At 34.2% G+C, this 24807-nt stretch overlaps 1 protein-coding gene across 1 annotated transcript in view; it reads left to right on the forward strand.

Annotated features, from left to right (window-relative positions):
- Positions 1–11616, forward strand: part of LOC110926943 (ATP-dependent DNA helicase PIF1-like) — a 29305-nt gene extending 17689 nt beyond the window's left edge. Inside the window, exon 2 of the mRNA XM_035981209.1 lies at positions 11427–11616. Within this exon, the coding sequence (XP_035837102.1) occupies positions 11427–11616 (190 nt within the window). The remainder of the gene's footprint in view (positions 1–11426) is intronic.
- The last annotated feature ends 13191 nt before the right edge of the window (positions 11617–24807 follow it).

Consider the following 24807-nt stretch of genomic DNA (forward strand, 5'->3'; position numbering starts at 1 on the left):
TACTCATGCAGAAAGGCAAAGTCATTGCCTACGCTTCTCGGCAGCTCAAGGTGCACGAGAAGAACTACACCACCCATGACTTGGAATTGGGTGCGGTTGTATTTGCTTTGAAGCTATGGAGACACTACTTGTATGGAACCAAGTGTATAATTTATTCGGATCACAAGAGTCTTCAGCATCTGTTCAATCAGAAGGAATTGAACATGCGGCAAAGGCGATGGATGGAAACTCTCAATGATTATGACTGTGAGATAAGATACCATCCAGGCAAGGCCAATGTGGTTGCCGACGCCTTAAGCAGAAAGGAAAGGGTTAAACCGATCAGAATCAATGCCAAGCGCATTGAAATAAGGAATAATTTGAATGAAAGGGTGTTAGCTGCACAGAAGGAAGCTGTGCTGGAAGCTAACTATCCTGCAGAAAAGTTGGGAGTAACTGAGGAGCAGTTATCCCACGACAAAGATGGAATGCTACGTCTAAACGGACGAATATGGGTTCCGGTATATGGAGGACTTCGGGATGTTATCCTCCAGGAAGCCCACAGCTCTAAATATTCCGTTCATCCTGGAGCTGATAAGATGTACCAGGATTTGAAATCAAACTACTGGTGGATTGGTTTGAAAAAGTCCGTGGCCGAGTATGTGGCCAAATGTTTGACTTGTGCGCAAGTCAAGGCTGAGCATCAGAAGCCGTCAGGTTTGCTTCAGCAACCTGAAATTCCCAAGTGGAAATGGGAAATGGTGACAATGGATTTCATCACCAAGTTACCAAAGACGAAAAAGGGAAATGATACCATATGGGTCATAGTAGACAGACTGACTAAGTCAGCTCATTTTCTACCCATCAAGGAGACGTATAGCTCAGATATGTTAGCACAATTATACGTCGATAAGATAGTAGCGCTACATGGTATACCTATATCTATTATCTCTGATAGAGATACTAGATATACGTCACATTTTTGGAAAAGTTTCCAACAGTCGTTGGGCACTCGTTTGAACTTTAGTACGGCTTACCATCCTCAGACTGATGGTCAGAGTGAGCGTACTATTCAAACCTTGGAAGACATGCTTCGAGCATGTGCGATCGACTTAGGTGGTAGTTGGGATAAGCACCTACCGCTGATTGAATTCTCCTACAACAACAGCTACCATTCCAGCATAAAGGCTGCGCCTTTTGAGGCCCTATACGGTAGGAAGTGTAGATCGCCCATTTGTTGGGCAGAAGTTGGAGATGTCCAGTTGTCTGGACCGGATATCGTCTTTGAGACGACAGATAAAATCATTCAGATCCGTGATCGTTTGAAAGCTGCCAGGGATAGGCAGAAAAGTTACGCGGATCCTAAGCGTAAGGATTTTCACTTCGATGTAGGTGAAAAAGTATTACTCAAAGTATCGCCTTGGAAAGGTGTGATGCGATTTGGAAAGAAAGGCAAGCTAAGCCCGAGATACATAGGACCTTTCGAGATAATCGAACGTGTCGGGGCAGTCGCTTACAAGTTAAACTTGCCTGAAGAGCTTAGTGCCATTCATAATGTGTTTCACATCTGTAATTTGAAGAAGTGTTTCGCTGACGATTCACTGGTTATACCGCATACAGATATACACATAGACGAAAGTCTAAAGTTTGTTGAAAAACCTTTGTCGATTGAGGATCGACAGGTAAAGAAGCTTCGAAGGAAGCATGTGCCTATTGTAAAGGTCAAATGGGATGCCCGTAGAGGTCCCGAATTCACGTGGGAAGTGGAATCCACGATGAAAGAAAAATATCCCCATATGTTTGAATAAATCTCGGGGTCGAGATTTCTTTTAAGGGGGTGAGGATGTAACACCTCGAAAAATTTCGTCCAATAATGTCTTGACACGTGTCATAAGGTTCCGTTATGTGAAAACATACTTTAGAGGGACTAAAAGTGACAAACAGTGAAAACTATGGAACGTAAGGGTCCAAAGTGTCAACAATGGATAAATAGGCTCCAAGATAACCCCACATAATGTTTATAACCTTTAACGGATGGTTCATGGATCATACGACGCGGAAATTGCCCAAAAGTGAAGTATTGTAAACTATAGGGGCCAAAAGTGTCAACATGTTTAATTTATACCTCTGAGTGAACTTTTGGCAGACCCGAAGCTTTGTATAGCTAAAATATACTCACTAGAATATGTGGTAAAAATTTCATGAAGTTTCGTCAACGTATGAGAAAGTTATGGCCAAAACCGTACTTAAGGGACTAAAAGCGTCAACGTCGAATTCAGGGCTTTTCGGTTGAGCGCAAAGTTATCCGAGGGCATTACCATGTTGGTAAAAGTCCTAAGGTTCATAAAAACCAAATTTGGGGGTTTACGGATCAAGATAAGTAGCCAAACCATCGCATCTAAAGTTCAAGGACCAAACGTGCAACAAATGAGCCAAGTTTGACCAGCTGACCCCCAGGCGCCCCGCCTGAGGTGCCACGCGGGCCGCGACCCAGTGCCCAGCGACAACAGTCGCGAATTGGGCTGTTTTGGCTCCGATTTTGAGTGGAATCCAGCTCACTTGCACCTCCAATCGACCCAATAGCATGCCTTGCATGCCTACAACTACAGGAAGCTCGAAAATACTGATTTAAAACAAGAATTGATCTCATTTTGATCATTTGCAAGTGAAGAACAAGGAGCATTCTCTCAAGAGCTCTCAAGAACACTTCAAGCAAGCTTTCTGGAGGGATTCTGATCAACAAGGCCGACTCCTAGTGATCATTTAACATCCATAGGACTCTTGTAAGCCTTCAATTCGTTATTTAATCCGTTCATGTTGTGTTAATTGCTAAAAGTCAAACTGGGTGTTCATAACCTTTGACTTTCTGATTAAACGATTTCCTTTCAGTTATTTTTCGAATTGAAACTTGTTATAGATTGATATTCATGTGGGAAACAAACCCTCTAAAGGGCACTCTCTGATTCCCACTACATGCATGCTAAATGTCGAGTCAAACCTATTTCTAAAAAAGTCAACAGAAACGATTTTGGTGAAAAATAACATGATTAATGATGTAGTTGACATGCAACCTGTTTGATCATTAAAAATGACTTGTAATAAATATAAGAATATGTTCTAAACATCATCCACTCGACAATCTATAGTATAGACACGAATCGGAACCGAAAGTCTTGTAAAACGATTAATTCGTGGACTATCGACTCGGATTCATACATGCATGTACAAGATCTGTATTGGGAAGTATTTTTGACTACTTTTATTATAGTTAAACTCTCTGGAACTTTCTTTGATTGAGTCTATGTTTAGCCTATTCGAATGCTTGTTTCCGGTTTATGCATAAAGTTGACTATCTTGCCCTTTTTGATTTAAAACGGGATTGTTGGAAAAGTGAAAGGATAGAAATTTTTATTTTTATTATATAAACTTGCAACGAAAGTTTCGGATCAGTTAGTGGTCCAGATTGTGAGTTATGGCCATTAGCGTAAAACTATATTATAAATTTACATAAACGGTCCTTTTTGCGTAGAACCCGTTTCTGGCCACGTTTTGGTACAAAACTTTTTACCAACTGATTATATATAATATTCTGGGAATTTTGATGATTTTTAAGTAATTTTTGGCTGAACGGATCCTCGATCACCTAGTCATTTCGGCTTATGTCGGTTTTGACCGTTTTAGCCATAAAATGAGTTTTACACCTCCTTTTGACCCGAAACCTTTTTCTACTGATTTTATATGATGAATAAATTATTATAAGACTTCTGGAAATATAAAAATCTCAGATTTACTGTGAAAACCCGAAAACGTCCTTAAATCGTATTTTTAGCATTTTAAGCGCATAGTAAGCGTTGTACTTGTTTTAAACCTATAAAACTTATACCTACTGATGTGTTTAGCATATTTTCATATAATAACAGTAAGTATGATATTTTAAACTCAGGTTTCCAGTTTTGGCATTTTTAGCCCTTGTGAAATTACTAAATTGCCCCTACGGTGCATAGTTTGACTTTAAATGATATATTTGGTATATGGGTCATACCCTACTGATATAATATGTTATATTAAGTATATTTACTGTATAAACCAGACCCGAAACTCAGATTTCTAATTTTATCCATTTATTATCTTTTAAATGACCAAAATGCCCTTCTAAGGCATAAATTGAGTTTAAAATTATTCCGGGCAATATAGGACATAACTTACTGATATAATATCATATTCTAAGCATATTAATTCAGGAAACTTGCATTTGAATCTTTTGGCTACCCGTATCGCCCTTATCGCGTTCGGTTCGGTTTACGTAACTAGTTTGCGTAAATTGACCGAAACGGGTCAAACGATATCGTTTTTACTTCAAAATCCAGAATGTATTTAGTATACCCATATTATACAAGTATTTGAACTTGTCGGGTCTAAATCACATTCTATCCGGTCTTTCGCTTAATCGTGCGTAAACCGTATCATTCCTAAAACTAACCGGTCAAAGCTTAAGCTTAAATAAAAGGCCGTTAGGAATCTAATAGGTTAATTATAAACCTTTGTTCCAGATTAGGAAGCCCGGTAAAAGCTACCACCACTTATCGTTTGTGACTTATACTTGCTCAGGTAAATACATTTTGACTTATTTTCCCTATACGGGCTTGGGGTACGGTATTTAAAATACCGCTTGATCGGGCGCACAAGTCCTGCTCCCTATGGGTGTTCAGTCTTGAATAGCTTGTGTGATTTCGTTTAAACAGTTTTGTCTTACTTAAAGGCTTTGGGGGGTTGTTGACCATGTCCCGGATATCCTTGGCATTTTCTTACGAGATGGCCACGACCAGAGCACGGGGTGTAGGTGTACACCCGTCGTGTATAACTCTTTGATGTGGTGTGTCAATTAAATCTCTAGCCCGGACAGTAGATCCCGGGCCACCAGAGATATAAGTGCATGTAATTCGTTCACAAGTTTATATTGAATAAATATCCCAAGTTAATAAAAATATTTATGCCTTGTGCATTTAAATAAATTTTCAATCATTTTCAAAATGAGTCAGTCGATTTGTATTTACCAGTGTAAACTGACGTATTTTCCCAAAAGATTAAGTGCAGGTACTATACGGAAATAGGCTGGCTGTTTCCTAGAGAGCGTCCACAATAGTCTCGCAAACTCGGACGACATTTATCTGTTGAACTATTTATTTCTATTTTTATGTGATCCGCCTGTGGATCCATTTCAACTACTGTGATATTTATTATTACACTTTATTTAAAAGTTGAAATGTTTCTATTCTGCTTCCGCTGTGCATTATTATATTGTGTTGATTGTCTATGACGATGCCAACTACGTCACTGTACCCCACACCGGGCCCACCGGTGACACGTGGAAATGGGGGTGTGACAGACGATCTGTTCGATCAGTTGCAAGGAGCAAGTTACTTCTCAAAGATTGACCTCAGGTCAGGTTATCATCAGTTGAAGGTCAAAGAGGAAGACGTACACAAGACCGCGTTTAGGACTCGTTATGGACATTACGAGTTCCTAGTGATGCCGTTTGGGCTCACTAACGCACCAGCCGCGTTCATGGACCTCATGAATCGCGTCTGCAAGCCTTATTTAGATAAATTCGTCATCGTCTTTATTGATGACATTCTTATCTACTCGAAGAGCCAAGCTGATCATGAGAAACACCTTCGTTGTATTCTCAAACTTCTGTATCAAGAGAAGCTTTATGCCAAATTCTCGAAGTGTGAATTTTGGCTTCGAGAAGTCCAGTTCCTTGGACATGTTGTAAGCGAGCGTGGTATCCAAGTAGATCCCGCTAAAGTAGAAGCAGTCATGAACTGGCAGGAGCCGAAGACTCCCACCGAGATTCGTAGTTTCCTCGGATTGGCAGGATACTACAGAAGATTCATCGAGAACTTCTCAAGGATTGCTGCGCCCCTAACTTCGTTGACCCGTAAGAAGATTAAGTTTGATTGGGGCCCTAAGCAGCAGGAATCCTTTGACATTCTGAAGCAGAAGCTGAGCAATGCGCCAGTGTTGACGTTGCCCGATGGTATAGATGAATTTGTGGTGTACTGTGACGCATCACACACTGGCATGGGCTGTGTACTCATGCAGAAAGGCAAAGTCATTTGCCTACGCTTCTCGACAGCTCAAGGTGCATGAGAAGAACTACACCATCCACGATTTGGAATTGGGTGCAGTTGTATTTACTTTGAAGTTATGGAGACATTACTTGTATGGAACCAAGTGCATAATTTATTCGGATCACAAGAGTCTTCAGCATCTGTTCAATCAGAAGGAATTGAACATGCGACAAAGGCGATGGATGGAAACCTTAAACGATTATGACTGCGAGATACGATACCATCCAGGCAAGGCAAATGTGGTTGCCGACGCCTTAAGCAGAAAGGAAAGGGTGAAACCGATCAGAATCAATGCCAAGCGCATTGAAATAAGGAACAATTTGAATGAAAGGGTGTTAGCTGCACAGAAGGAAGCTGTGCTGGAAACTAACTATCCTGAAGAAAAGTTAGGAGTAACTGAGGAGCAGTTATCCTACGACAAGAATGGAATGCTACGACTAAACGGACGAATATGGGTTCCAGTTTATGGAGGACTTCGGGATGTTATCCTCCAGGAAGCCCACAGCTCTAAATATTCCGTTCATCCTGGAGCTGATAAGATGTACCAGGATTTGAAAGCAAACTACTGGTGGATTGGTTTGAAAAAGTCAGTAGCTGAACATGTAGCAAAGTGTTTGACTTGTGCGCAAGTCAAAGCTGAGCATCAGAAGCCGTCAGGTTTGCTTCAACAACCTGAAATTCCCAAATGGAAATGGGAAATGGTGACAATGGATTTTATCACCAAGTTGCCGAAGACGAAAAAGGGAAATGATACCATATGGGTCATAGTAGATAGACTGACTAAGTCAGCTCATTTTCTACCCATCAAAGAGACGTATAGCTCGGATATGTTAGCTCAATTATACGTCGATAAGATAGTAGCGCTACATGGTATACCTATATCTATTATCTCGGATAGAGATACTAGATATACGTCACATTTTTGGAAGAGTTTCCAACAATCGTTGGGCACTCGTTTGAATTTTAGTACGGCTTACCATCCTCAGACTGATGGTCAGAGTGAGCGTACTATTCAAACTCTGGAAGACATGCTTCGCGCATGTGCGATCGATTTGGGTGGTAGTTGGGATAAGAACTTACCACTGATTGAATTCTCCTACAACAATAGCTACCATTCCAGCATAAAGGCTGCGCCTTTTGAGGCCCTATACGGTAGAAAGTGTAGATCGCCCATTTGTTGGGCAGAAGTTGGAGAGGTCCAGTTGTCTGGACCAGATATCGTCTTTGAGACGACAGACAAGATCGTTCAGATCCGTGATCGTTTGAAAGCTGCCAGAGATAGGCAGAAAAGTTATGCGGATCCTAAGCGCAAAGATTTTCACTTTGATGTGGGTGAAAAAGTATTGCTCAAAGTATCGCCTTGGAAAGGTGTGATGAGATTTGGAAAGAAAGGCAAGCTGAGCCCGAGATACATAGGACCTTTCGAGATAATCGAACGTGTCGGGGCAGTCGCTTACAAGTTAAACTTGCCTGAAGAGCTTAGTGCCATTCATAATGTGTTCCACATCTGTAATTTGAAGAAGTGTTTCGCTGACGATTCACTGGTTATACCGCATACAGATATACACATAGACGAAAGTCTAAAATTTGTGGAAAAGCCTTTGTCGATAGAGGATCGACAGGTAAAGAAGCTTCGAAGGAAGCACGTGCCTATTGTAAAGGTCAAATGGGATGCCCGTAGAGGTCCCGAATACACGTGGGAAGTGGAATCCACGATGAAAGAAAAATATCCCCATTTGTTTGAATAAATCTCGGGGTCGAGATTTCTTTTAAGGGGGTGAGGATGTAACACCTCGAAAAATTTCGTCCAATAATGTCTTGACACGTGTCATAAGGTTCCGTTATGTGAAAACATACTTTAGAGGGACTAAAAGTGACAAACAGTGAAAACTATGGAACGTAAGGGTCCAAAGTGTCAACAATGGATAAATAGGCTCTATGATAACCCCACATAATGTTTATAACCTTTGACGGATGGTTCATGGATCATACGACGCGGAAATTGCACAAAAGTGAAGTATTGTAAACTATAGGGGCCAAAAGTGTCAACATGTTTAATTTATACCTCTGAGTGAACTTTTGGCAGACCCGAAGCTTTGTATAGCTAAAATATACTCACTAGAATATGTGGTAAAAATTTCATGAAGTTTCGTCAACGTATGAGAAAGTTATGGCCAAAACCGTACTTAAGGGACTAAAAGCGTCAACGTCGAATTTCAGGGTTTTTCGGTTGAGCGCAAAGTTATCCGAGGGCATTACCATGTTGGTAAAAGTCCTAAGGTTCTTAGAAACCAAGTTTGAGGGTTTACGGATCAAGATAAGTAGCCAAACCATCGCATCTAAAGTTCAAGGACCAAACGTGCAACAAATGAGCCAAGTTTGACCAGCTGACCCCCAGGCGCCCCGCCTGAGGTGCCACGCGGGCCGCGACCCAGCGCCCAGCGACAACAGTCGCGAATTGGGTTGTTTTGGCTCCGATTTTGAGTGGAATCCAGCTCACTTGCACCTCCAATCGACCCAATAGCATGCCTTGCATGCCTACAACTACAGGAACCTCGAAAATACTGATTTAAAACAAGAATTGACCTCATTTTGATCATTTGCACTTGAAGAACATAAGCTCTCAACATTCAAGAACTTCAAGCAGGCTTTCTGGAGCATTTCTGAAGATCAAGGCCGACTCCTAGTGATCATTTAACACCCATAGAACTATTGTAAGCATTCAATTCGTTCTCCAATCCATTCTTGTTGTGATTATTAGTAAAAGTCAAACTGGGTGTTCATAACCTTTGACTTTCTGATTAAACGGATTTCTTTCAGTAATTTCTCGAATTGAAACTTGTTATAGATTGGTATTTATGTGGGAAACAAACCCTCTAAAGGTTACTAACTGATTCCCACTACATGCATGCTTAATGTCGAGTCAAACCTATTTCTAAAAAGTCAACAGAAGTGAGTTTTGTGAAAAATGATATGATTAATGATATAGATGACATGCAAACTGATTGATCATTAAAAATGACTTGTAATATATATATAAAGGTGTTTTAATCATCATCAACTCGACAATCTACCGTATAGCCACGAATCGGAACCGAAAGTCTTGTAAAACGATTATTTCGTAGACTATCGATTCGGATTCATACATGCATGTTCGAGATCTGTATTGGAAAGTATTTTTGACTATTTTTATTTTAGTTAAACCTTCTGGAATTTTCCTTGATTGAGTCTATGCTTAGCCTATTCGAATGCTTGTTCCCGGTTTATGCATAAAGTTGACTATTTTGCCCTTTTTGATTTAAAACGGGATTTTTGGAAAAGTGAAAGGATAGAAATCTTTATTTTTATTATATAAACTTGCACCGAAAGTTTCGGATCAGTTGGTGGTCCAGATTGTGAGTTATGGCCATTAGCGTAAAACTATATTATAAATTTACATAAACGGTCCTTTTCGCGTAGAACCCGTTTCTGTCCACGTTTTGGTACAAAACTTTTTACCAACTGATTATATATAATATTCTGGGAATTTTGATGATTTTTAATTAATTTTTGGCTGAACGGATCTTCGATCACCTAGCCATTTCGGCTTATGTCGGTTTTGACCGTTTTAGCCATAAAAGGAGTTTTACACATCCGTTTGACCCGAAACCTTTTTCTACTGATTTTGTATGATGAATAAATTATTATAAGACTTCTGGAAATATAAAAATCTCAGATTTACTGTGAAAACCCGAAAACGCCCTTAAACCGTATTTTTAGCGTTTTAACGCATAGTAAGCGTTGTACTTGTTTTAAACCTACAAAACTTATACCTACTGATGTAAATCACATATTTTCATATAATAACAGTAAGTATGATATTTTGAACTCAGGTTTCCAGTTTTGGCATTTTTAGCCCTTGTGAAATTACTAAATTGCCCTACGGTGCATAGTTTGGTTTTAAATGATATATTTGGTATATGGGTCATACCCTACTGATATAATATGTTATATTAAGTATATTTACTGTATGAACCAGACCCGAAACTCAGATTTCTAATTTTACCCTTTTATTATCTTTTAAATGACCAAAATGCCCTTCTAAGGCATAAATTGAGTTTAAAATTATCCCGGGCAATATAGAACATAACTTACTGATATAATATCATATTTTAAGCATATTACATAAGGGAACTCGCATTTGAATCATTGGTCTACCCGTATCGCCCTTTTCGCGTTCGGTTCGGTTTACGTAACTGGTTTGCGTAAATTGACCGAAACGGGCCAAACGATATCTTTTTTATCTCAAAATCCAGAATGTATTTAGTAGACCCATATTATACAAGTATACAAACTTGTCGGGTCTAAATCACATTCTATCCGGTCTTTCGCTTAACCGTGCGTAAACCGTATCATTCCTAAAAACTAACCGGTCAAAGCTTAAGCTTAAATAAAAGGCCGTTAGGAATCTAATAGGTTAATTATAAACCATTGTTCCAGATTAGGAAGCCCGGTAAAAGCTACCACCACTTATCGTTTGTGACTTATACTTGCTCAGGTAAATACATTTTGACTTATTTTCCCTATACGGGCTTGGGGTACGGTATTTAAAATACCGCTTGATCGGGCGCACAAGTCCTGCTCCTTACAGGTGTTCAGTCTTGAATAGCTTGTGTGATTTCGTTTAAACAGTTTTGTCTTACTTAAAAGGCTTTGGGGGGTTATTGACCATGTCCCGGATATCCTTGGCATTATCTTATGAGATGGCCACGACCAGAGCACGGGGTGTAGGCGTACACCCGTCGTGTATAACTCTTTAATGTGGTGTGTCAATTAAATCTCTAGCCCGGACAGTAGATCCCGGGCCACCAGAGATATAAGTGCATGTAATTCGTTCACAAGTTTATATTTTATAATTATCCCAAGTTAATAAAATATTTATGCCTTGTGCATTTAAATAAATTTTAAATCATTTTCAAAATGAGTCAGTCGATTTGTATTTACCAGTGTAAACTGACGTATTTTCCCAAAAGATTAAGTGCAGGTACTATACGGAAATAGGCTGGCTGTTTCCTAGAGAGCGTCCACAATAGTCTCGCAAACTCGGACGACATTTATCTGTTGAACTATTTATTTCTATTTTTATTGATCCGCCTGTGGATCCATTTCAACTACTGTGATATTTATTATTACACTTTATTTAAAGTTGAAATGTTTCTATTCTGCTTCCGCTGTGCATTATTATTTGTGTTGTTTGTCTATGACGATGCCAACTACGTCACTGTACCCCACACCGGGCCCACCGGTGACACGTGGAAATCGGGGTGTGACAAGTCAAGGCCAGTCTTTGTCTAAGGTTGGTCTTTATTTAAAAGAACCAGTTTTCACACATGGCCAGTTATATGTGGCATTATCTAGAGTTAAATCAAGACAAGGGGTGAAGATATTAATTCTTGATAAGGATGGGAAACCTACTAATACAACAACCAATGTTGTTTATAAAGAAGTGTTCACTCACCTTTGATATGTTTTTCATGTAAATTTGTATTTTAATGACTTTAATAAAACTTTAACTATTGTACGAGATTTTTATCTATTAGTTGTAGTATTTTTTAATTTTTAAATTTGTTTATTAATTTTCCATTTTTTAATTTACTCATAGTAATTAGTAATCATATATTTCTTATCTATATGTATATAATTATCGTATAGATTTACTTATTTTTTAAATACTTCATTGAAACCCGAAATGTATAAACCTAGCCATAAATTTGTACTGTTTTTAAAGTATTTTCATTTTATGTTGGACAAATGATACGTTTAATTTATCTTTCATTGCAGAATATATCATTATTGTTCTAACTGATGTGTAAATTGTTATAAATATTTTAAGTTGTTAAATTAATTTGTATGTTGATGTAACAATCTTAAAATCACACGTTGGTAAATATATTCTAAATCATATTTCCATTGGCAAGATATAAATATTATAAATTAAACATTAAATATATAACGGATTCATCATAAAGTAAGTTTGATCCCATTTAGAAGTATTGAAAGGTCTACATCAAGATATGTTAATACATTCAAAACACCTTATAGTATGAAGATGCAAAATGAAATTTAGAGACCAGCCAACCAACAAAACTAGAAGAAACCCAAATTATAGTTATATTGTTTAAAGTGTTTGAAAGGAACTACTTGACAACCTTCTTCAGAATCAGTTTGTTTTGAACTGGGCAATAAACAAACGTGCACTTAGCTGGAGAATTGATACCATTTGGTTTTGTAAATTTCTTACGCCATTCCAAAGCCTCATAGCGAAAACCACCACCGTGTTTATCAGCACGAAAAGAAATTAACGTGTCCACTCCAGCCAAATTCTGGACGTACATCTCCATAGTCATATCAATTCTGGATGCTTCAGCAACATTTACATTAAGACGCTACAATAAATAATTATAACAAAATATTAGATTATGAGTGGTATAACACTGCAAAATTAAATACTAAAAATAATTTTTGGATTTTCTATTATGTCAATATATGTAAAATATGAATAACAACTGAACTTACAAAACGCCTGTCGTACTTCCATTCAAACTCAATAGGATTGTAGTCCGGATCACCCTTTTTATCTTCTTCAGAATCTGAAACTTCAACGTCTTCCTCATCATTCATTCCATCGATATCAGAGTTAGTTAAGATAGAAGAAACATCAACAGAATCATCATTCATTGATTCATTATAATCTGGATCAGATTCTTCCTCATCGTTTTCATGATCGGTTTCATCATCGGTGTCTTGTCTTTCAATATTTGAAGGACCTGGTTTAGGTATGTTTCCAGCAGCAAGCGTGTATAGACGCTTCGGCACAAGAATCTCACAACCGTTCAAGTCATAAACAATCAGCTGGAATTTTTGTTTAAAAATGTACCTCATCACAACGTAATAATCCGGGTATATAGGTACGTAATTCACAACATTGTCCCATGATCGTAGAGAAGATACACCTTAAGATTACGGTCTTTCTGAATCATCACATCAAAACTGTCCCACAAATTAACATGGACCTTGAATGTTAACTTGCTAATAGATGGTAAACGTATTGTATCTTCAACGAAATCAGCAGGAATTATCTGCGTATAATATTCATGCAGTTTAAATAACATAAATTTGTTAGTGAAAACCATATAAAAATATTGTTTGTATACTCACCAAATTATCATTCGACTCTTCTGTGAAGCGTTGACAGAAGTACTCAACATTGCTTATCGTTTTCTCGGTAGACATGGAGGTAAACAAAGGAACATTAGATCCGAAGATCGGATGGTCTTGCATATTCTTAAAAGGTGTTAACAAGTACGAATACAAGTCAATTTGCTTAAACATCAGAAAACAACCCTCCGTAAACGATAGTTTGGCTACAATCAGTTCCCAACCATCCATGAACACAAACGCATCTTTATGTTTAGTCAAAATTACTTCAAATTCCTTACCGTTCACACATTTGATAATGGCTTGATTGTTTGGTTCAGCATTCAATAGGAATCTGTTGCTATATTGATTTGGTATTTCCTTGAAAAACATAAGATGGATTAACATAAAGAAATGAGGAAAAAATGATGTACTTATAAGATTAATTATCTTACTAGATATTCTGAACAGTCGGAGGAAAATATTTTATAAAAAGACGTCATAGTTATCTGCGTTTGAACAAACATGAACTAATTAGATTAGGTATTCCGTTGAATAAAAAACATAATCAATGTACTGCACATAATCTAAACAACATATTCACATAATAAAATGTTTTCCACAATTATCATAATGCAAAAAAGATGATGATACCTAATATAATCAATTTAACATATCTAGAAAGTAAGACCTCATACCATAAACATTTAGTATATAATAACGGTAATCTAACATATACTTACTAATATAACATCTTCCATTGTATAATACAAAATAAAAATTCAAAATCAGAATGTTTTAAACTTACCTTAAACATGTCTTTTATCATATATCACATTTAATACATCAAAATAACACATATCGTTCAACTAATCTCATTAACAATCAGCCGAATGTGCTAAATCTATATATAAACATGAATAGAAACGAAAATCCACAATCGAAGATTAGACCTTCAAACTTAACAATGCTTTCAAAGAGTTAACAAGAACAGTACAATGAAATTCAGAATTTAAGATATTGAAGCATACCTTTATGATCCGAATAAGTGAAGAAGATGAAGATGATGTAACCGATGAAAAAGATGGAGGTTATTGGGAAGTGGGAGGAAATCTTTGTATATGGAGAAGAGATATGGGTTAAAAGATTTTGTACAAAGAAACCCAAATAATTACATAATCTCATTAGTTTTATTTTAATATATAATATATATCTGTCGATATCATACAAGTAAATTCTCACCATATTTACTTATATTATGACTATTAAATTTAAATTATAATTTATTAACTTTACGGAAAATGTTTATTTACACTTTCTTAATTATTATAATTTAAATATAAGTTTTGAATTTGTTAAAAAGATACTAAAACATTATTAAAATAGTTTTAAACTTTCTAAATTAAGTGTATTAATTATCGAATCATCGATTCATTCCAAAAACATAATAGTCAAACTCTTTCTAAAAAAAAAGATATATAGTAAATATAAAATTCATAAATCAAAAATAAATACAATCATCTTAGTATTTACTTTATATATAGATTTAGTTTAAATCGTAATATAACATTTTAAATTAAACAACTTCCTAAATTAAAATGTCTTTATAAATACATGTTCAAAGTTGTTAGAAATTTATACATTACAAGAGAAAAAACTTTATTTCACCTCGAATTTGAAAAGGTATTAGTTTAATTTTGATTTATTTTGTACTCTATTCTACCAGTAATATATAAATTTATTAATGCCACTTTTTTATTTATTTTCTACATACAAAATTAACTTTTCGTTTATATTATTGTAGATGTTAACTGATGAATTTATCATGAATACTCCTTTGAGGAATATATATGATCTTTGGCAAATTATGAAGGTGTGTATATATATTTATAATGGCAAAAGTAGATGAACATTGTCTTTAAATTAACTATTTTCATAAATTTTATTTTATACAGCCTCAATTTGTTATCATACTTGGTACTATTACTGGTATCGATAAGCATTTTGGTTGGCACTATATGGAGTGTCCTAAATGTTTAATCGAGGCTGGTACAGATTTTATAGACAGCCCGAGTATGGAGGAACAATTTTTCTATGTTTGCAAGAACCCTAATTGTGATGAAAGTGTTATATATCCAGTTCCAAGGTAATATGATAATTTGTTATCTTATTTAATATTTATATGTTTTGGAAAATAATCTATTTGTATATATGTGTGATTCTATTTAACTTAATTAGATTCAAAATAAAAGTTCAAGTGGAAGACAACAGTGATGATGTTCCACTAATATTATTTCATCCTCTGGTTGATGAAATCATTGAAAAAGTTGTTCTCAAGTCGGCTGAACAATTGTTTCAAGAAAATATAACACCTGTATGTATAAATCATTTTTCTCTTTGTCTATTTTTTTCATTTTATTTTCTAAAAATTTCTTATTAACTTTTTCATACAATATTTTGATTCATAGGTTGTTGAAAAAGTAATCTTTCCCGTGGATTTAAACAACTTGATTGGAAAGAAGTTTGCCTTTAAAATTGAGATAACAAATTATAATCTTACTAACTTTGATGAGATGTATTTTGTCACGAACTTGACTGATGATGAGTCAATTATTAATAAGCTCAAAGAAAAGATGAAGATTACGGAGGTAATTTTTTTTTCAATACACGTTTCATACTAATAAATTAATAGTTATATGATTTTTAATTATATTATTTTTTAATATATTTTCACATTTCTTTTAGGTAAATGATAAAGAATTTATAAAGAAGAAAAGTCACATCCCAAGTTTGAAGGACGATGATGTTAACACCAGTTGTGATACCAATAAAAATAAAAAACGTACATTGGATGACGTCTACGTGTCTTCAACTTCAAGTACTTTCAAGACTTTGGAGAAAGTTAGCAAGAAATTAAATTAGCTCATATTTCTATTATTTAAAATCAGATTTTTTGATTTAAACATTCAACTTTTATCAATCATTACATGATATTAAACATTCATTGGTATTTCAATATCAATGTCTGGATTGAACCGAGGTTTTTTATATTTTGTGTTGGTTTTCTTTGTGCTGAATTTCAATCGAATCTCGATTGAATTCCAATCTAATTTCAACTGAGATATCCATAAAAATCATAATACAAAAATTAATAAACAAGTTCACCTAAACGATAAGTCTTTCGTAACTTTTTCATTATGTGATTTAAAATATGTACATTCAAGATGTAAATAGATTTTCAATCTCACAATGTATTTTCCTTATGTAGATGAGAATCGCTCTTTCTTATTGACTATATAAATACGCGTTTGGTACAAATAATATACCAACATTTAACTTGATGATATTTGCCTTTTTTTATATTAACTATATTAATATATATCTAATATATCGTATAGTTAATTGTAAGGTTTCCAAAGATATGTTTTTATTTGAACAGAAACATAAGTTGATTGTTAATAGTTATTGAAAAAGTTGTTAAAACATGTAACAAATAACGACTTTAAATATAATTATTTTTAAATCCCTTTTTTAGCAACATCTATATATAAAAAAAAATTTTGACCTTTTTTTTTAATAATAACAGATTTCCAATATATAATTGAAGTCCTATAAATACCAATATTTTGTGTAATTCTTTCTCATTCTTCAATTCTTATACACAACACCTCCACTTACACGGTTAGGTATTGTATAGTGTATTATTCAATTTTGTAAATAATAATAAATTTTGTAAGAAAGAAATTTATATTTGCCAACATTTAATTTGCTGTAGATGTGATCTTTTTAGTTGACTATAATATTGATATGTAATAAATCTTATATTTAAAATTAAGTTTTCCAAATATATAGTTTTATTACTATCGAAACATAAATAGATTGGTGAATGCTATGGAAATAGTTGTATACCCATTTAGCAATTAATGAGAACAAATCTAATTTTGTTAAAACTTCATATTTTTTTAGCAAGTTTTATATATATGAAATATTAAAACAGATTTGTCGGTATTTATTAGCAAATTTACGTCAATTTAGTAATAATAACCGATTTACAATGTATAGTATGAAAGTCCTATAAATACCCATTTTTCGTTTCATTATTTCTCATTCTTAGATTCTTACACATAACACCTCCACTAACCCGGTTAGTTATTGTAAACTATATTATAAAATTTTTGATATTCAATTGATAGTTCTCAAGTGTTTATACAATAAGTTTTTATACAATCGTTTTTTGTTTATTTTTTTTTTGTTATCAGAGTATTAAGGATCATGGAACGTATTGGTGATGACATGATGTTTGAAGAGATCTTATCGAGACTACCTGCAAAGGTAGTTTGTCAATTCAAGTGTGTTTGCAAACAATGGTGTTATGAGTTATCTACACCAAAGTTTGTCTTAATACATACCCGACGAGTTTCAAACTTACTACAAAAGAAGCTGCTCTCTTTGAATGAAAATACCATTGTCGTTGACGACATAGTATCTGGCAACTTGGAAGTCGATACCAGAAAAATCGTCACTTTTCCATACGATGTCGAGCCATCCTTTTTAATCATTATAGGTTCGTTTAACGGACTGATTTTACTTTGCATTAGGAGGACTGATGCCAATGAGCTCGTCCTTTGGAATCCAACCACTAGGCGTTTTAAGTTGATATCGGACGACTATTTTAGTCGTTATTTTGGTCGACATGACGATACGGGTGGGATGTACGTTGACGAGCACAACGATCTGAAAGTGCTTCATATTAACTGTTTCGCTGGGGCAGTTACTGCTCGTGTATATTCACGACATAATGACTCATGGAGAAAATTGAGTTTCTTGAAAGGATGTATGTTAGGTTCAAACTTTTATTCATGGTCTCCTGGAATTTATTCCGGCAAAACAATTTATTTCACTGTTTCCAATTACTGGATTCCACCTGGTGAATGTAACATTGTTGCTTTTGATGTTATATCTGAATCGTTCAGTATTCTTCGTTTTCCCGAGCGTATTCAAGTCAATCCTTGCCAAGTGCATTTTCTAACAATTTCGAACAAGCTCCATGGCATTGTTGTTCAATATTCTGATGAACTAACTGCAGAATTGGTCAAATATGAACATGATGATTGGATAACGGTATTTTCTTTCAGCAATGCTCGCATAGTTCAACATTTGGAGCCCAGCAAAGGACGAATATAATTCAAGACAATAAGTGGTTGATAACAAGTATTTGGGGAGATACTGTTGAAGTTCTACTGTGCAACGATTCTTTTAACTACATTCAACAGGTTGACAGCTTTAACGGACCTAAAGGCGCATTATTTTTGGAGACAATCGTTTCCCCTTTCTGATAGAAAAATTTAATTAAATTGATACTAATTCATCTTTTGTTTATCGAACTATGTAATTTGTTTCAAGTTCTTGTGTTTTATCTTTTCCTTAGTTTAATAATAAAAGAATTAAGTGTATTACGTTTCATGTTTAATTATGTCAAAAAAATTGCTGTATTAAATTACATATTTGGACGGCCCAATGATAGTTTGGACTGCCCAATGATAGTTTACAAATTAAATTTGTAGGCCAGTATTTGTTGGTATATGTGATTTTGGATTATTTTTTATAAAGCGGCCCAATCAATTTTTACAAAGCGGCCCATTAACCTGGTATAATTACATTTTCTATTACTATAATACCATATGTCAATAAAGAATATATTATTCAAATTTACTTATATACGTTTACACAACTTTCCTATTTAACTTAATATTTGTATTAGTAATTTCAAATATTTTATACACAATTTATAACTGTGTATCCAAAAATACCCCAATCTTTTCAAAATGCCAGTCAAAGCTGTAAACATATTTCAATTTAATAATTATATTTTTTTTCTGTTTTCATTTAATTAATAAGGTTTAAAATAATACTATCATACTAAATGAGATTGACTATATCTATATACATTTTACAAAAGTTAACGGGGTTTATGTAAATATGTTTTTAATCCTTTGCTATCTGGACCGAATATCCAGGCTATTACAGAGCATTATTAAACATCAACAAATATCACTTTTCAAATCTTCATACAATCATCACATATCTTCACCATCTCCAAACATTATTATAATTATATTTCACTCTTAACCTAAAAGTTAATAGTTCCACATGAAACCTTTAAACACTCATGGAGGCCAAATTGGAATATTACTAAAACCGAATAAAAGATTTTGTTAGGAAGGGAAAGAACACACTAATTAGTTTACTAATTTTATCTATGTATTTGTATTTCAAATATAATTTTCCCTATCCCGGGATGTTCCCGGGTGATAGCCTAGTATATAATATACACCAATTAATTTTCTTTATATTTATCATGTCCGCGTACTCACCGAGTACTCTCCGAGTACTCCGATTACTCCCAACTCCCCAGTCGGCCGACTAGGGACCGCCTAATGACTTTTGCAACCCTGGTTATAGGTAGTGGTGGGTGCAGGACTGCAGGTAAGGAGAGAAAAATGAGTTTAATTTGAAAGGGGTTTTAACACATATATGGATTAATGTTTTGAAAAGACGATTATACCTTCATGTGCAACGCACATGACTAAATTTAACCATGAAAAGTAACCAAGTTAGGATTTTTGGACCTAGGGTGTAATGGGTTTTGTAAATAAAGGATTGGAACTATAATTATTGAAGTTAAAAGCTATCCATTGCAATATGATGCAAACAAAAAGGACGGAAAGTGTAATTTACCCTTATTATAAAGGGTACAAGGGCTCACATCGACACATCGAAACAAGAGGTTGACACTTTAAAATCAGGGCGTCTGTATGTAGAGGGTAGGGGTTGCCTGGTCTACCCCTCAACTTTGTAGGTGGAGTGTAAAATTAGTAAAAAAAAATTTCTCTCCGTTTTTTGTATCGAGATACCCGTAAACAAATATTAGAATACCACTAGTTCCTAAAATTTTTTTTGAGCTATCACTGAACTTATCTTCTGTATCCCTCACTGTTCAAAATGATAGGTGGTTCTTCACCAATATTGTATAGAAGGGATTAGAGTGATGTGCGAGTAGAGACTCAAGTTCTAAAAAATTGTTTAATTGTTGGCACCACTATGAACTAAAATAACCTATTTCGTTATCGTCATTGTATTTTGTGTAGACTTATTAAAGATGATGATGATCTCCAACCATTTGATATTTGGATTTTGTGTAGAATGTTGCTTCTCATATTGAACTAGCAATCAAATCAATCTTAGAAACTATATGACTGTTGTTAATTAACACCTAAGAAACAAATTAATAACAAACATTTAATGTACTTATTTACAAAAGAATTATAAAGTTAGACAGTGTATTTGTTTTACAAAATGTTTAGTTAAAAAACCTTTAATCAATCCACACCAGTTTCAAGTCCATTTTTCTTATATTTTTTTTGAATGAGAGGGAAACAATTTTATTGCTTGTTTGTACTAAAAATAATTGAAAGAATATAATATATTGAGTTTAATCTATTTGCGTGTGTGGGAATTAAACGAAGTGATGACTGATGAGAACTCAAGAAAGTGTGAGGCAATTACCATATGGAGGGCAAATGAATACCACTTTTTTGAGAGGTAACCATCATCATGGGGCCTCATCTTCAACTACTCATTCATTCATTCATTCACACTCATCATCTCTTCATAGCTGTTTTCTTATTGTCTTAAGGGTATATTAGTAATTTACTATGAGCATTGCATGTCTTTGTAGGGTGGAATCATGACTACAAAATTTCTAACAAGATACTTTTGGTTTATTTTATATGTTATATTCCTCATTCATCTATCTTATATTTTAAAGATATACTAGTGATATTAAATTCGTGCGTTGCGTCGGAAATTCGTTCGTTTAACTTTGATACTGACACTTGCTATAGCAACCAATAGAGAAAAAAAAAATATGATATGACCAAAAATATACCAACACAACAGGAATTTGATCGGTATTGGTTTGTTTTGTTACGCCACCTACACTCGTTACAACAACCCATAGAGAAAAAAAAATCTTGATATGACCACAAAATACCGAAACGTGATTTACATCGATAAAAAACAAACGCAAGTTATATAAGATGTATAAAAAAACCACATAATACATATAAAAAACCACTAAATAACACATAAAAAAACTTTTAAAACAAATAATTACTATTCATTCAGTTTGTATACCAATAGTATACAATATACAATTCATTTTTTTCTTTTTTTATATTTCCATGATTTTTTTTCTTTGAAAAGCTAATTATAGACTAAAGAAGCACCAAGAACACGAACTTATGTAATGTTGCAATTAAGCACTTCCTTATAAAATAAAAAAGATCAATCCCAAAACCAAAATCTTAGTCAATTTAACTTAAAATTAAGAAAGCATAGTATTGTAACCACAAATCAAACCCAACAATATGATAACCTAACCCTAGATCAAACACATCCCAACCCTAACAAATAGAGACATGTTATTCTCAAATAACAAACACAACATGGCATAACATACACCTCTTAAATCATATCATTTTTCTCTAAAGCCTTGATGCTAAATCAAAAATATCTCAATCTAACCTTAAATCATTATTCTTTTTTTTTTCTTTCTAAATATATTCATGATTTTCAGATTTTGTGTGAAATATAGAAAGGAAGGTGGGATGGAAACAAAGCCCATATATATTTTATATTTACAGCTCTCAGTTGATGTTGTAGTGGATCAAAAAGGAAAGGAAAATAAGCAAAATCATTAAGGTTTTAGAAGAAAACATGGGTTTTGAAGTGTCTGCTTTTCATTTTGCTTTATATGGTTTTTCAGATATATATTACCCGATCAAATAAAAGTAAAAAATCAATACCGTTATCACTTTAGGGTTTAGCTTTAGATTTTGTTGGATTAGAAACAGTCGCAAATCCATGATCCAAATGCAAATATATCTAACTTAGTTGACGTGATTAAACAGAGTGTTGTATAGTTGGATCGTTATGATATCATCTAACACAAGTTATTGTTACACACTAAAATATCAAAATATATTAAACATCCATATCCATATGAGTAGTTTACATGCTTTGACAACTCTACACAAGTTTAACATTACTAATATCATCAAACAAAACCTACATCACAAGTACAACAAACAACATTTACCACAATTAAATACTTTAGGTTAAAAAATATGCCTGGTACATTATACCTAAAAAAACTTTTCATATTATACCTATAACATTTTTTTAGGTATATAGAAATAGTAACAAGTAAATGAACAAAAAAGGTATACAAATTAAAGTATAGAACTAAATTAAAAATAGAACCAAGATTGATATTAAAAATTTTAATCTTTTAAAGTTTTCTCAACTTAAATTATTTTAATTTTAAATAACATCCTAGAGTAGAAATTTAAAAAGATAATCTACACAACTCAAAAATACTATAAATTATACACTTTATTTTAATTATGAGACATAAGTGATAAGACTATTATGTAACCATTTTCAACTTTTTTCTAACTTGCCATCATCGAGAGGTCCAGTTCCCTTGTCCGAATGATGTGGCAAGGAACAAACCAAGAGGTGACGGACTTTCTTGATGTGAGTCTCGTCCAGCGGTGCGGTCCAGAGTTGTGGACCGAGGAAGAGGCACCCCCTCTCACATACATACATACATACATACATACATACATACATACATACATACATACATACATACATACATACATACATACATACATACATACATACATACATACATACATACATACATACATACATACATACATACATACATACATACATACATAGAGTTAGGTTGATAGTAAACTGTGTGAACTAATCCTAGCCTTTGATGATGAAAATATACTAGCGTATTTTACAATTTGATGATGTAAATCAATGACCAGCATTTGTTCACTCAATCACAAATACAATAATATTCACTCTAGAACCTCACCCTACATATATATATATATATTAATGTTTTTATTGGTGAAGGTTTTTTAATGTAAGAAATGCAAGTGTTTTTATAAAGTAACGTGAAACTATATAGAAGTTTATTGTTTAGGTGATAATATACACACACCCTTATAATCTTATTTTCACATCCCCTAGTGTATACAGGCTGTATAAGGTTATACGATCCGTATAGAATGATTTTGCACAGAAATAAATGCACTGGAATCTTTTTTTTTTTACATGTATACGGGCCGTATAACATTATACGGCCCGTATACATATGTATACGACCAATATAATGTTATACGGCCAAATGTGTTTATTTTTTGAGGTTTGATCAGGTTTTTGGGTTTTAAGATCTGTATACGGGCTGTATAAAGCTATATGGCCCGTATATAATTTTTTGTGTAAAACTGAACAACCGTTTAATAAATTTTAGTAATTCTTTAGATAACGTTTTCAGTATCCGGAGTTTATTGGTTTGTTTGTAGCTAGGGTTCACAATGCTTGAATATGGTGATATTAGAACACTGTACACTGCATGTAAACACATTGGCTTTGTGATGCAAGGATCTTCGAATGCGGTATATACGTTAAATTTCATTAAATGATACTGTTATTCGTTTGTTAACTACTGGATGGAGTTCTTTCGTGGTCTAATCATATCAACTATGTAAGAGAGAGAGAGAGAGAGACCTTTAAGTACGGATCCTACAGCTGCATTTGGTTTCAAGTGCAATCTTGGATTAATCATTGACGTATTCTCTCTTGCTTGTCCTGAATGCATCTACGTCTCGCATGTATAACACATGGTCAATGTAGTAAATGTGAGCTTTTACAGCAACCATATCGATATTCTAGTTCTCGAAGGGGATAATGGATATTCTAGCCCCGCTTTGGCCAAATAGGAAAAATGACTTCCAATCTAATTAGCAGCAAACTTGTTACAAAGTTAATATACACGCGACTTTTTAATTTTATACTCTCATGCGTATCCAACCTTTCGCAAATCACCAACCTCAGTTCCAACATAACACGCCTCATTTCATCTTTTTTACTTTTTTCTTCGATTTCAACAAATCTTTTCAATCTCAGTTCTCCAATACAAGATCAATGTTGTTTATCACCCTGTGTGAGCATTGGAAGCCCAATAAACATTCTTGCAATTAGTCAGCAGTCATTACTTCTCAATGAACTCGAATTCATGAAATGATGAGTAATGTTAGGAGAAGCATTGGGATTCAAGGGTTTACTGGAAGAATCTTGTTCCGTATTTTCTTCTTTTGCTAGTTCTGGAAGAATCTCGTTCTATATTTTCTCCTTTTCTAGTTCTTGAAGAATCTCATTTTGTATTTACTCCTTTTCTAGTTCTCGAAGAATCTCATTCCGTATTTTCTCCTTTTCTAGTTCTCAAAAAATCTCGTTCCGTATATAGATTTCAATGATAGATGTCAATCATTGTACACAAGGCAATTAAACCTTACAAACACCATCTAAAAACTTATAGTGAATAGTTGATATGATTAGACCACGAAAGTACTCCATCCGGTAGTTAAAA

The sequence above is a fragment of the Helianthus annuus genome, chromosome 12 (assembly GCF_002127325.2).
Source record: "Helianthus annuus cultivar XRQ/B chromosome 12, HanXRQr2.0-SUNRISE, whole genome shotgun sequence".
NCBI lineage: Eukaryota > Viridiplantae > Streptophyta > Magnoliopsida > Asterales > Asteraceae > Helianthus > Helianthus annuus.